This window comes from Triticum aestivum, chromosome 4D (genome assembly GCF_018294505.1).
Source record: "Triticum aestivum cultivar Chinese Spring chromosome 4D, IWGSC CS RefSeq v2.1, whole genome shotgun sequence".
NCBI classification, from domain to species: Eukaryota; Viridiplantae; Streptophyta; class Magnoliopsida; order Poales; family Poaceae; genus Triticum; species Triticum aestivum.
This window is the reverse complement of record NC_057805.1, coordinates 317,370,803-317,384,256: the sequence shown is the minus strand read 5'-3', so window position 1 is coordinate 317,384,256 and position 13,454 is coordinate 317,370,803. Positions and strand designations below refer to the sequence as shown.

General features: G+C 45.9%; 1 protein-coding gene and 1 pseudogene across 1 annotated transcript; both read right to left on the bottom strand.

The window, feature by feature from the left end:
• Positions 1-2,363: 2,363 nt before the first annotated feature.
• Positions 2,364-8,809, bottom strand: LOC123096927 (uncharacterized; annotated as a pseudogene).
• A 462-nt stretch (positions 8,810-9,271) lies between these two features.
• On the bottom strand, positions 9,272-12,393 carry LOC123097648 (tetratricopeptide repeat protein 27 homolog). The gene has a single exon (XM_044519441.1). It carries the CDS (start codon positions 12,294-12,296, stop codon positions 9,609-9,611), a length of 2,688 nt encoding a protein of 895 aa, XP_044375376.1. The 5' UTR covers positions 12,297-12,393; the 3' UTR covers positions 9,272-9,608.
• Between the last annotated feature and the right edge of the window lie 1,061 nt (positions 12,394-13,454).

Sequence of the window (13,454 nt, the reverse complement as noted above, 5' to 3'; positions counted from 1 at the left end):
GTATTTAGAATACAAAATCGGAAGTCATGAATAGAAATAAAAACTAATTACAGATACATCTGATGCGACATGTAGATTCCAATTTATGAAGACACAAGTCAAGTTTTCTGTGCTCTAACATGTACAGCGTAAACTTGTAGATGAACAGATCCTATGATAGAGATAAATTGGCCCAATTATTATGTGAAATACAAACTGGAAATTTCTGAAATTTGGAGAGTAATATGAAACATGAAAGTTTAAGTTGTACAAAGGACAAATGTCTAACGCAAAATGCTTGTTAATATCTATTGCTAATTATTACCACCACTACCAGAGTATATGGCAGGGTAACAGGATACCATACTGGAAAGGAATTGAGGATGATTTTTTTTAATGATTTTGAAGAACATTCAGAGAGCAATCTTTGGAATCAACAACAGGGCATGTGAGCCCACTTTTGATCATAGTCTGGAAATAATGTCATGCCTATATTGTGCAAAATTGCTTATAGATGGATCTAGATCATATAACCTTCTCTAGTACCTATATCAACAATGATACCCTTCTCATCTGATATGCTTCGTTAGGTATTCTCTAATAGCCTTGTAACAAAATAAATAGCTATCTCAACAAATTGAATGAATAGTCAAACCAAGTGAACTATTTTGGCCAGTTAAAAAAATAGCAAGCCAACAAAAGATATGTTGAATTTCTTTCAGGATTTTTTTCATAGTCTGAAAGCAACAAAGAATGAATAGAGAAGACCTCAGAATGAATATGAAATCCTAATTGTGAAGCTGCCAGGACTGGCTTGATCTGGCCATCTTTGCTTGAGTCAACTTTCAGCCAAATCAAGGCAACGTGAACTTCAGCAACCCTCTTGGCAAGAAATAATATGGAACATGGAAGGAAAGGCGATGATTTGCAATGTACAGACGCATGCAAACAATTTTTTATCATTTCTATTTATAGTACAGGCAGGGAAGATGCATCTCCAATTCAATTACTCACAATCTAAATCTATTAGATAGTGTTCTTACACAAAGCCATGAGATTTGAACTCAGAGAAGATATACAATTCAAAACATCAGAATTGTTTAGCACATAACTGTTAGGAATAAGCAACTTGTATTCCCATGAGGCCATAGGCCGATATATATACATGTACAGGTGTGGAACATATGCAGGAAACCCCTTATACAACGGGATAAATACAAAGGGGTACATGACTTATATTATAACTCTAACACCCCCCCTCAAACTCATGGTGGATGAACAACTATGAGTTTGGAGAGATAAAAGCCATGTTGGGCTCTAGTCTGGGCCTTCGTCAGGAAATCCGCCAACTGCAACTCGGAAGGCACATACTGAAGAGCAATGACCTGATCCTGCACACCAGCGCGCACATAGAAAGCATCAACACCAATATGCTTGGTGAGCTCATGCTTCACAGGATCGCGCGCAATGCTAATAGCACCTGTACTGTCAGATAAGAGCAGAGTCGGTGTAGTGACAGAAACACCAAAATCCTGAAGTAACCACCGTAACCAAGTCACCTCTGCCGTCAAAAGAGCCATGGCTCGCAACTCAGCATCAGCACTCGAACGGGAAACTGCAATCTGTTTCTTCGTCTTCCAGGCAATGAGAGAACCACCAAGAAAAACACAGTAAGCAGAAAGTGAACGGCGATCAGAAGGATCACTAGCCCACGTAGCATCCGAATAGGCCTGAAGCTGTAAAGAACTGGAGCTAGGAAAGAATAGACGGTGAGAGATCGTGCCCCGAAGATATCGGAGAACACGAAGGAGATGACTATAGTGAACCGATGTGGGAGCAGAGACAAACTGACTCAGAATATGAACCGGATAAGAGATGTCCGGACGAGTGACAGCTAGATAGACAAGACTGCCAACGAGATGACGATAACGCGTCGGGTCAGGGAGAGGAACACCATCAGTAGCACGGAGGTGAACATTGAGCTCCATAGGAGTCTCAACAATGCGCTCGTCAGTAAGAGCAGCACGAGCAAGAAGATCCTGGATATACTTTTCCTGGGATATAAAAAAGCCATCAGAGGTAGAAGAGACTTCAATCCCAAGAAAGTAGCGAAGAGGTCCAAGATCAGACATAAGAAACTGCTCACTAAGACGGGCCTTTACAAAGGCAATATACTCGGGGTCATCCCCAGTGATGATCATGTCATCAACATAGAGAAGAAGAAGAGTCCGACCACGAGGAGAAAGGTGAATAAACAATGCTGGATCATGAGCACTTGCTGAAAAACCAGCAGTAGTGACCACAGAGGCAAAACGCTCAAACCAGGCGCGAGGGGCTTGCTTAAGGCCATAGAGAGAGCGACGAAGACGACATACCATGCCATCAGGAACATAATACCCAGGTGGTGGCTGCATGTACACCTCCTCACGCAGCTCACCATTAAGAAAGGCATTCTTAACATCAAGCTGAGATATAGACCAGTGGCGTGCAGAGGCAACAGCAAGAAGTGTACGAACAGTGGTCATATGGGCCACAGGAGCAAAAGTCTCGTCATAATCACGACCATGCTCCTGCTGAAAACCACGAGCCACAAGACGAGCTTTGTGACGCTCAAGAGAACCATCGGAGCGAGTCTTAACCTTGTAGACCCACTTACAAGTGATGGGACGGACTCCGGGAGGAAGAGAAACAAGATCCCAGGTACCAGTGCGTTCAAGAGCAGCAATCTCCTCTGCCATCGCAAACTGCCATTCAGGATGAACAACAGCCTGACGATAAGAAGTCGGCTCAAGAACAGCAGCACCAGCAGTGGGAAATCCAAAGCGATCAACAGGCGGACGAGGACGAGAACGCAAGCCATAAGTAGGCTGAGAGGAAGAGGACGACTCATCCAAGGAGGCATCCACAGGTCGTGAACGACGAGTGTAATGCTGAGGAAAAGATGGAACAATAGAAGGAGGAATCGCCAAGGTAGAATCGGGGGGTGGCGACGAAGAAGTCACCGGAGATGAAGGTGTAGAATCCGGTGACATGCTAGGCGAGGAGACCGGAGAAGATGGTGGCTGCAAATCGACTAGAGGTGGAGAAGCAGAGGGAGTGGAACGAATAGGCACAGGCGCGACGGGGGTGATAGGTGAGTCAGGAAAAGTGAGGAAAGAGATATCCTCCACTGAAAAAATCGAGGAAGATGGGCGTGGGTAGAAAGGACGAGACTCATCAAAAGTCACGTCTCGAGAGATACGCATCCGACGACCGATAGGATCCCAACAACGATAGCCCTTATGCTCATCACTGTAGCCTAAGAAGACACACTCAACAGACTGAGCGGTCAGTTTGGTGCGTTCGCGAGGGGCAAGAAGAACATAGCAAACACAACCAAACAAGCGAAGCATCGAATAATCGGGAGAACGATCAAAAAGACGCTCAAAAGGAACGCCACCCTGCAAAGCAGCGGACGGCTGAAGGTTGATGAGATAGGCGGAAGTGGAGATAGCCTCGGCCCAAAAATGAGGCGGAAGAGAGGCGGCGATCATCATCGCACGAGCCGTCTCAAGAAGGTGACGATGCTTGCGCTCAGACACGCCATTCTGAGCATGAGCACCAGGACAAGAGAACTGGGCAAGAGTACCCTGCTCAGCAAGGACTCCACGCAACATCTTGGAGATATACTCTCCAGCAGAGTCAGCACGGAAAACACGAATAGGAGTAGAGAACTGAGTGTGAACCATGGCAGCAAAACGCTTATAGATAGATAACACCTCACTACGAGAAGACATAAAATATATCCAGGTGTATCGAGAGAAATCATCTATAAAAATAATATAGTAGCGATGACCTCCTTTCGAGGCAAAGGGAGCTGGACCCCAGACATCGGAGTGAACAAGGTCAAAAGGACGCTGAGACATAGTGTCACTATGAGGATAAGGTAACTGGACCTGTTTACCAAGCCGACAACCCTGACAGTCTAAAGACACACCGCCGGAGACAGATCCAAGAAGACCACGTCGAACTAAGGATGAGAGACGAGAGCCACACAAGTGACCAAGGCGATGATGCCACTGCTGAAAAGAGCTGGTAGACAAGGCAACAGAGGGGGAAAGACTGGCGGCGGTGGCAGCGGAGGGAAGGTGAAGCCAGTCAAGCTCCCAGAGACCCTGAGAGTCACGGTGTCGGGGGCCAGCACCAAGGAGAGCACCAGTGTGACGGTCCAGAACAGAACAAGAGTCAAAGTCTAGAATCACCCGACAACCGGAGTCAACAATCTGACCACCAGAAAGGAGCTGCATGGTAAGTCGAGGAACATGAGCAACATCAGGAACATGAAAAGATGAGGTGCTAAGAATGCCTCGACCATTAACCGGGAGGGAGGTACCATCAGCAGTAAGAACATGAATAGGAGAATCAAGAGCACGAATAGAAGACAAGGTGGATGAATCATGAGTCATATGAAAAGATGCTCCAGTATCAAGAATCCATGGAGATGTACCTGACTGTGTTGAAGGTGGTCTCACAATGCCAGAGGAGTCAGTAGCAGAACCAGCAGAACCCGTCGGTGAAGAACCAGAGCATGCAGCGAGCAAGCACCGAAGGCGTGTAATCTCCTGCTCAGTCAGGAGCTCAACTGAAGAGGTCGACGTAGATGCACCCGGCAATGAAGAGCCGGAGGCAGTGAGCAGACCACGAAGTCCCACAATCTCCTGCTCGGTGAAGTATATAGCTGAAGTAGATGACGCAGTAGCACTGGGAGAGGAGCGGCCACCAGGCCCACCACCACCTGTGGAAACCGCCAGAGGAGGCGACATAGCATAACCAACATCATCCGTAGAGCCGGCGAAGGAGACGAGGGCACATGCAGACAAGCCCCAAGCGCCAAAGGAAGACGCGGGTCAATAGTCATATGCATCAACACATCCGATGGGGGCCGTGAGAGGAGCCGGTGTAGAACGATAATCACCGATGAAAGTCGCAGGAGGAGTCGATGTAGAGCGACAATCACCACGTGCGAGAGTCGCCACAGGGGACGATAGCACAGACGAACGAGCACCAAGCACTGAAGAAAGGCACATGTGCGAGACGGGGTCAGTATAGCAAACACTGAAAACACCGTCAGGAATCACCTCGGAGCAGGCGAGAGACACCATTTTTTTTAGTAATCAGCCGAATCAGTGGAAAATCCACACACAACGGCCAGGTCAAAGGACCCGAGCCCGATCGGATCAGGCAACACAGAGGGTCCCGATGCAGCGGTAGCAGTTAGCGCTCGGGGAACAAGACCTCCCGATGCAGACGGCCGCAGCCAACGCCCGGGTAACGAAACCAGCCGGAGATGGCGGGATCCGGCGAGGGACGGCGAAGGCCAGCAAGGGGCGGCCGGATCCGGCGAGGGACGGCGAAGACCAGCAAGGGCCGGGCGGGAGGGGCGGACAGCGGGAGGGGCCGGGCGGGAGGGGCGGACGGCGCGACCGCGAGCTGCAGCGCCGGGCGGGAGGAAGCGAGACGCAGCAGCGGGAGGGGCCGGGCGGGAGGGCCGCCCTGGCAGCGCCGGGCGGGAGAAGACGAGACGCAGCAACGGCGCCGAGGCGAGATTGGATCGTAGCACGAGTTGCGCGTGCGAAAAAAGAGACCTAAAGCTCTAATACCATGTTAGGAATAAGCAACTTGTATTCCCATGAGGCCATAGGCCGATATATATACATGTACAGGTGTGGAACATATGCAGGAAACCCCTTATACAACGGGATAAATACAAAGGGGTACATGACTTATATTATAACTCTAACAATAACATCCAGCTCATCTTAATTGCAAATATATATATTAATGCCAATGAGTCCACTGGACACTTGGGGAGGAAATATGTAAAGTAATAACCAGTATTAAAAATAAGCAGGCAACATCAGAGTCCAAGTATTTGATCCAAATTTACAGGCAACAACCTAAATGAAGACAACCCAACCGCAACGTTAAATGATTTTTGTTCACTCCTAGTACAGGCACAAGTTGTGTTGGGATGAAAGGAGCTACTCAATGGCACACTTTGCTGCTAACTGGAAAAATTAACATCACAGTTCAATATAGTTCGATTATTATATTTTCTGCAGTTAATTTAGGACATTGCTTATCTGCTTATTATCATGATTTCTTGGGAGGAGGTCATTTTATTTGCTTGCGCCTGAAAACTCAGCAGTGGATAATTTTGTAACTTATGCAGGTTATGTGCACATTGGAAGTTGTCCAGTATCTCCTGATCATAGATTTCTTGCATATACTCTCCATACATCTGGGGTGAACTGTTTTCGCTGGAACTGAAAGATCTTCAGTCTAAGCATGTCATTTTTACTTCGCCAGACAAGGGAATGTCAGTTTAGCATGGGCTCACGACAGTGAAGATTTATTTTATACTGTGCGATGAGACTCTATGTCCCAATCAGTAATTCTCCTTCCTGCAATTGAGTGTTACACTCAAGAAGCCTGTAGTCTTTTACTGATTTCATACGTTTACATGTTATAGGGTTTTCTGTAAAAAGATGCAGTCAGATGTGGCCGATCAATTGAGTGACCTATCAGGATACATGGCTGAAATGCGTGCACACTTACAATTTCGGTTGTTGTGCAGTTAAATTCTAAATCGATTTGATACGATGGATTTAAAAAATAGCTTTCAGCTAAACACTTTCAGCCAAACAGACTATTCTTTATTTTATACTCCCTCCGTCCTATAATATAAGAACGTTTTTCAAGTTAACATAGCTTGAAAAACGTTCTTATATTATGGGACGGAGGGAGTACATAATAGTATAGCTATATACAGTGAGTGCAAAAGCTATTTGTTTGCCACTTAACCTTATATTCTCCTATTTTCTTTAGCTATCGTCCTTTTACATTTTCTTTATGCAATGGTTGGTTGATCAAGCCGAGGACTTCTCTGCAGTGCTTGGTTTGTTGGAACATGTTTCATTTGGCTAATAAAATAGCACAAGTGTGTGTGTGATTGCTTCATCAATTTTCAGAAACATTTGTTGCCCGGTAGCTTCCAAATAGCAGTTTAGCTTTCTTTACTGCACCTATATACTTGCACATTACCACAACCACTATGTTCGCAAATCCTCTCTATGCATGGCCTTTCTTTACTCATTTAGGAGTTATGAGTTGATTAATATGTCACCCTCAATAAAGTGTTTACTTTAACTGATGAATGACATATATAGTTGGTTCTACAGTGTCAACTTATTTGTTGATTAGTCAAATACTGGCTTTGTGTTAAAGACTGTACCCAGCAATGTCCTAGATTTTTATGTTTGTATGAATTTCATATTTCCCTGGAATATGAGAATACACCAACTGGGAGAACTGTGGATCAACACATTTTCATGGGATTTTAGAAGTTTTATGTTGTGATGTCTTTGATTTTTGTCTCTCTTCCAGATTTACATAGAGAAGCCTCGGTAAGTTCTCAAGAATTACGTTTTCTTTTCTATTGACTGCCTTTAGGTATTTTTATTTTTAGAATGACTCTGAAACGAGGTCACTCCTGGTTTTCCTCCTTGTGTCTGGTGGCAGGATGCTAGGTCAAGAATACAGGGTGAGCGAAAGAAAACTATGAATGTCTCTGGTCATTTGGAGCATATGGAGGGAGCAAGACAGCGGGCTTTGACACTGTCTTCAGGCAGTAGGCTGGTGTGAGCCTGGGTCATTTGATCATCCCGATCATGTAAAGACTCCTCTCTGTAATACTATATGCAATCCTACTGCATGGTTTGAAAAATGAATGATTCTGAAACTGGGGTTTAGAGTAGTGTACGTGCTTGGCCATGGCTAAACCAACTAAATCATGGGTTTTCTTTTCAATGCGCACATGGATTCAGCGGGTCTCTGCGCCATTTGGTGCAAACAGGTCCACTAGTTAAGTTATCTTGTTAAAGCTAGATGCCATATGTAGCAATAATCTACAGTGTACTTTTGAAAGAGAAATGCAGAGCACGTGGAATTAAAATCTAAGGTTCAGTTTCACATCTATCCCAAGAACAAATTCCCAATATTGGACAGTGAGCATAAAAGGTAAACTGAACCAAGTAGTCCCCAATATTCTGCAGTAACTAATAAGTAATAACCCATGATTTGCAAACACAGTATTACTACTCCAGATGGGCACTAAACTCACCACGGCAATAGTATTTATGTTTTTAGGATAAAAAGAGAATGTTTGTCAGTTAACAATCAAATAACCAAACAGGCAAAAACACATAAATAATACGTAGCTGAATAGTCTAAAAAGGCATGTGTTTGGAGTCATTACATATGACTGAATAACAAATTTGAAATGTCGTAATTGTGACGGTCAAGGAAAATGGTGAGATGGAATGGAACATGACACGATTGGCAAACAGAACAGATCAATATAGTATACTGCAGCCAGCAACACATTTACTATATCCAAAAGTACTGCAACCCACAAACTTATTTCAGTAGCACTTAATCTAAGGAAAAAAGTATGTGGTGCCTTATCAGCGGGCTTGACCATGCAGAGGCAGCTGACCACAATTTATCATATAAGTATTAGTAGATTGTCCATGCAAGAGTCAAAATCACCAGTTATATTGATATTTGTAGTGAAAGTCAAATGATGACAGTACCAATCCTTCTTAGAATGTTATATGTATCTCAGAAATAAATTGGTACTGCAGAACATCATTGTGTTCATGTGCCATCCTAAAATAAGAAGAATTGGGAGAAAGAATAGATTGGATAAGTAATTCTTACATGAAAGATACTTGCCCACAGTGCCGTCGCGGACGGCCACGCAGTTGATACACCTGCTCACCGCCGGCATTGGCCCCACTCCACTCATGTCTCTCCTCTCGAGGAACAGCGACAACGCAGCCAGGGCATATGCCCTATTTCTCCTCCAAATCCCCCGCTGCAGGCACCACCAGGAGAGGCGGACTGTTGCGGTGGAAGTCGAGGTGGTGGCCGTGACGATGACCGCGAAAGACCACCGAGGCAGAGGCAGCAGGGGACGGCAAAGACAGAAGAGCCCAAAAGGCCCGCAGAACCGACGTAAAAACTTAAAACGTATAGATCGAAGAACCCAACAGTCAAAGTAACATGCCGAAGCCAGGTAGAGCGGCGACTGCAACATCAAACAAAACGTGCAAAACATCCATCCAGATAAAAAAAGAGCGCACCCAGGAATTCTTTCACTCCCCCCACACGTCACGCTATGGTAAATCATAAAAAAAAAAGTCAAAAAACCCAGAAAAATTGAATCCTTACGGGCCTAATTTCTTAGTTATATATGCTGGTGTACTCTTTTTTTGAGAGCGCGACAAGACTTTCATTCAAACAGAGGCAACAGTACAAATACTTTCCCAAATACAGTCTGGGATTACACATGATAAACCTGATTAACAGTGATCACAACTACGAGCTGGATTGTGCGCTGAAACATTCAGCAAACGACCGACATGATAACAGAACAAGAGTAAATAAAGGGTCTGGTGTACTCTTCGCGCCAAACTTGAGCATAGACCATTGGATGATGCGACTTGACGATGCTTGTCATTTATAAAGGGTCTGTGATAAGCCGTATGACAAGGTGACCTTGATTCGCAACCAAGATATCAGTAACTCTATGCAGCGCCAATCAGGCCCCTTAATTGGTCAAGGCAGTCATTAAGTGATTTATACTCCTCCGTGCCTGAAAAGTCCATTGCCTGTTTCAAGGAGCTTTTAAGATGCATCTCAGCTGACAATAATTCTCGTCTGCTTCCAGTCGTGGAGGAAATTTCAATATAGACCTTGCAAAGTTGCAGAGAAGCTTGAGCATACTTCGTGAACTTCTTCTGGTCATGCCATATTTCTGAACCCTGGAGGGATCGAACTTGCTTCAACAAAGCTTCAGAGCATGCCATGAGGTTGCCCTTGCTTTTATGCCATCTTGCATATAATCCCCATATCTCTGCATTGCTAGCCCCATTCCGTACAATCTGCTGAAGGATATCACCAATTATATCTAGCAATTGATTTGGTAGCCTGGTCTCTCTATTTGCATCATCTGAAGTGTTGCTTATGGATTTAGCTTCTCGAGTATCACTAAGATGTGTGGCTTGTTCTTCGACAGAGACCATCACCTTGTCCAATACATCAACATTGAAGCGCTTGTTTGAGGACAGATTCAATACCATTTTGACAGCTTCAAGTGTCAGTCGCATGTTGCATGTGTCCAAAGCAACCTTACTGTAATTTTCCCAAACTTCCCAGCTATTCCTCTTGAACTTTACAGCTTCCTTGAATGCCTGGACTGCCGCCTGGCTCTTTCCTCTAATCATGTGCAGGCAGGCTATGTTGTTCCACGCTTCTCCGTTTTCAGGATCTATCTGCACAGCGCGACTAAAAGCATCCACTGCCTTCTCAAGATCTTTATCCTTCCATGCAGCTGTACCATAGGCAAACCAGCCATCTGGATACAAAGAATTCAATGCCAATGCAGATCCCCAAAGAATTTTGGATGTATGGAAATCATTCTTGTTGTATGCACTGCGAGCCAGAGAGCGCAGAGCTCGAGCAGATTTGTTATTTGAGACTTCCAGTGCTTTCTTATAATGGTCATCATTATTAGTAGCATCGCCAAGTGAACACCATAACCTTGGGTCATTTGGTGTAACAGAGAGCCGGGTATTTATTAGACTAACAGCATCAGCAACTTTACCCGATAATCGATAGCAATAGATTAGATTATCCCACAATTCGAGTTCTTTGAAGACATTAAGAGCTTCACCAAGTAAACCACAACTTACCAAAAGTTCACCATACTCTTTCCTTAATGCAGGGATAGGCGGCATATGAACTCCAAAAACCAGTTTGGCTCTTTGTGAAACTACAGGAAATTCTTTGGCAATGTCTTCAACCAAATTCTCCATCATTAACAGTGCCCGCTGTTTTGTCCGACTGCGGGTGGACTCCCACCTAATACGCAGAACATCACACAAGCTCCTGACCACAAAGTATGACTTGTCTTGAGAATCAATTGACTCTATGTATGGTGCCGTCTCCCACCCAGACATTTCATCACTCCGACTCCTCCGACTCACATGTAAACATTGTGCAAGTACAGCGGCCTGCTGGATAGCAGATAGCGATATCTGTGTGTTTGCAGATGTCATACTATCACTGCTCGAGTCATTCCCATTTTCAGCCAGTCTTGGTTTTCTTAGTATATCACAAAATTCATCACTTTCATTTGGAACAGAGCTCATCGCTTTTCTGGAAGCCACACCATCACTCTGAGGTCCTGCTAGCTCTGTTGATTGGCCATCATCAGCTGCTGGTTTAGAAGTCTTGGCAACTAGAACCATTTGGGACTTGGCGTCCACCTGGTGTATTGTTCGAAAACCAAGAATCCCTGTGAGAGAGAGATGAATCCCACATGCCTCTTGAGCACTATCCAGATGCAGCCTTGAAGCATCAACTCGACCATATTTATACTCCACGATTCCAGCTTCCAGAAAAGCAGCCGAGACAAAAGAACGGCCTTCTCCATCACATAACAAGGAACCCCAGTAGCTAGAGACCTTTTCAAGTTCACCAAAGTGGGTCAGCATTTGTTTCTTGTACACTTGTACTTGATCAAACAAAGAGGACGATAGCTCATCTAAAATATTTTGCTGGGACAAGGATGTTCTGCACAACCACCATGACACACTGCAACAATCAGAGGAGTCCAGACCCTTTATGCTTGTGAAGAGTAGTTCTGCAAAGACAATGAAGGGCAAGAGAGCGAATTTCCCATGAACATGGGAACCAAAAGAAGCTAACTGATCCGAAGCCCAATCAACCCATTTGCTTCCAGGATCACTATGCCCCCCTTCATCCAAAGGCGAAGTCTGGAAAGGGAAGGGTGAACACTTCCCCGACGGTCCCGTCACGTTCTGCTGCGTGAATGCGAGCAGCGCGGCCACCGCCGCGGAGAGAACAAGCGCGCACCTGCACTGGAACCCCTCGCCCGCGGCCCCTCCGCCATCGCCCCGGAGGAACGCCTCGGCAGCGGCAGTGAGGTCGGCGTAAACTTGCGCTGGGGAGCCATGGGCAACCTCGGCAAAGGCGGAGGAGTGGAAGATGTGGGGGACGGCGGAGGCGATAGCAGCCGCGTAGTCCCCGGCCTCGACGGCGGCGAGGGCGGAGGCCGCGACAGGACCAAGCGGGTGAGCTGGGGGAGGTGAGGGGGGAGCTGGTTGGGAGATCGGGGAGGGGAGGGTGCAGCGAAGGAGGCGGAGCTCGGTCGCACGGAGGAAGGCGGGGGTAGCGGTGGTGGCCGCCATGGCCGTGGCCGGTGGCGAGGTTTAGGGTTTTTGCCTATTCCTTTCTCTGGTCCCTGTGTATGCCCGGCTGCGCGAGCGCTCAGGCTATCACGGGTTCTCTGGTCGGTTCGGTTCGAGGCCGCTGCCTTTTGAGCCCACATGGCGTTTCTTGCATTTGCCTGGGCTCGTGCTCTTTTCTTGGGCTGGGTGGTGGTCCTGTCTACGTTCGGGCCTCTGCCCAGTGGTTATTCGCCTATTCCCTTCCTTTATTTGGTGCATGTTCGTTGTTGCTGTTCTGCCTGCTAGGATATTTGGTGCATGTTCGTTGTTGCTGCCTTTGGCCCCCCTGATTGCGGCTGCCTCTTTTTTTTTTTTTCTTTTTTTTTGCGAGGAGATCGCGGCTGCCTCTTCTGTACTGTACTGTACTGTTTTAGGCCCTGTTTGGTTTATAAGTTCTAGGACTTTTTCTAGTTCCAACTAAAAAGTCCCTAGTCCCTAAAAAGTCCCTCCCTGTTTGTTTCCAGAGACTAAAAAGTCCCTAGTCCCTTCCTAGAGGTTATTAAATGACCATGTTGCCCCTAGTATATAGAAAAATAACAATCAAACAACACCATGGGGTGGCGGGCCAATGGATGCATGGGTTGGAAAAGTCTCAAAAAGTCACAAAAAAGACTCTCCTTGAGAGTCTTCTTCATTTAGTCTCAAATGTCTAGTTTAGTCCCTAAAAAGTCCCTCCCGTTTGGTAAAAAAGTCTTTAAGAGGGACTTTTTCTAGTCCCTACACAAAAAAGTCCCTGGAAACAAACACCCCCTTATTCCGCTGGAAGGGATTTTAAGAAATGAGCAATGGAGTTGTCCTACTCGGGAATGTAACCATCATGCACAGCATTGGATCGACTCTTACTCAAATTAGTTTGATATAATTCTAGAGCAGTCAAAAATCAAGATACAAGGAATTTGATGGACTGTAAGGAACGCAGATTGCAAGCTGCTAGGCAAGAGGCCTGTGTTTGATCTTGGCACCACAAGGACCAAGCTCACCTAAATTGACCAATAAACTGCACTTCTCTAGCCGGGCGTGGCATAGCGAGCCAACCCATCTAGTCTAGTTGGTGAACAGAGGGGACAGGCTGTCTTCCTTGGAAGATAGGGTGAACAAACAGGCTGTTTTACCGCTGAA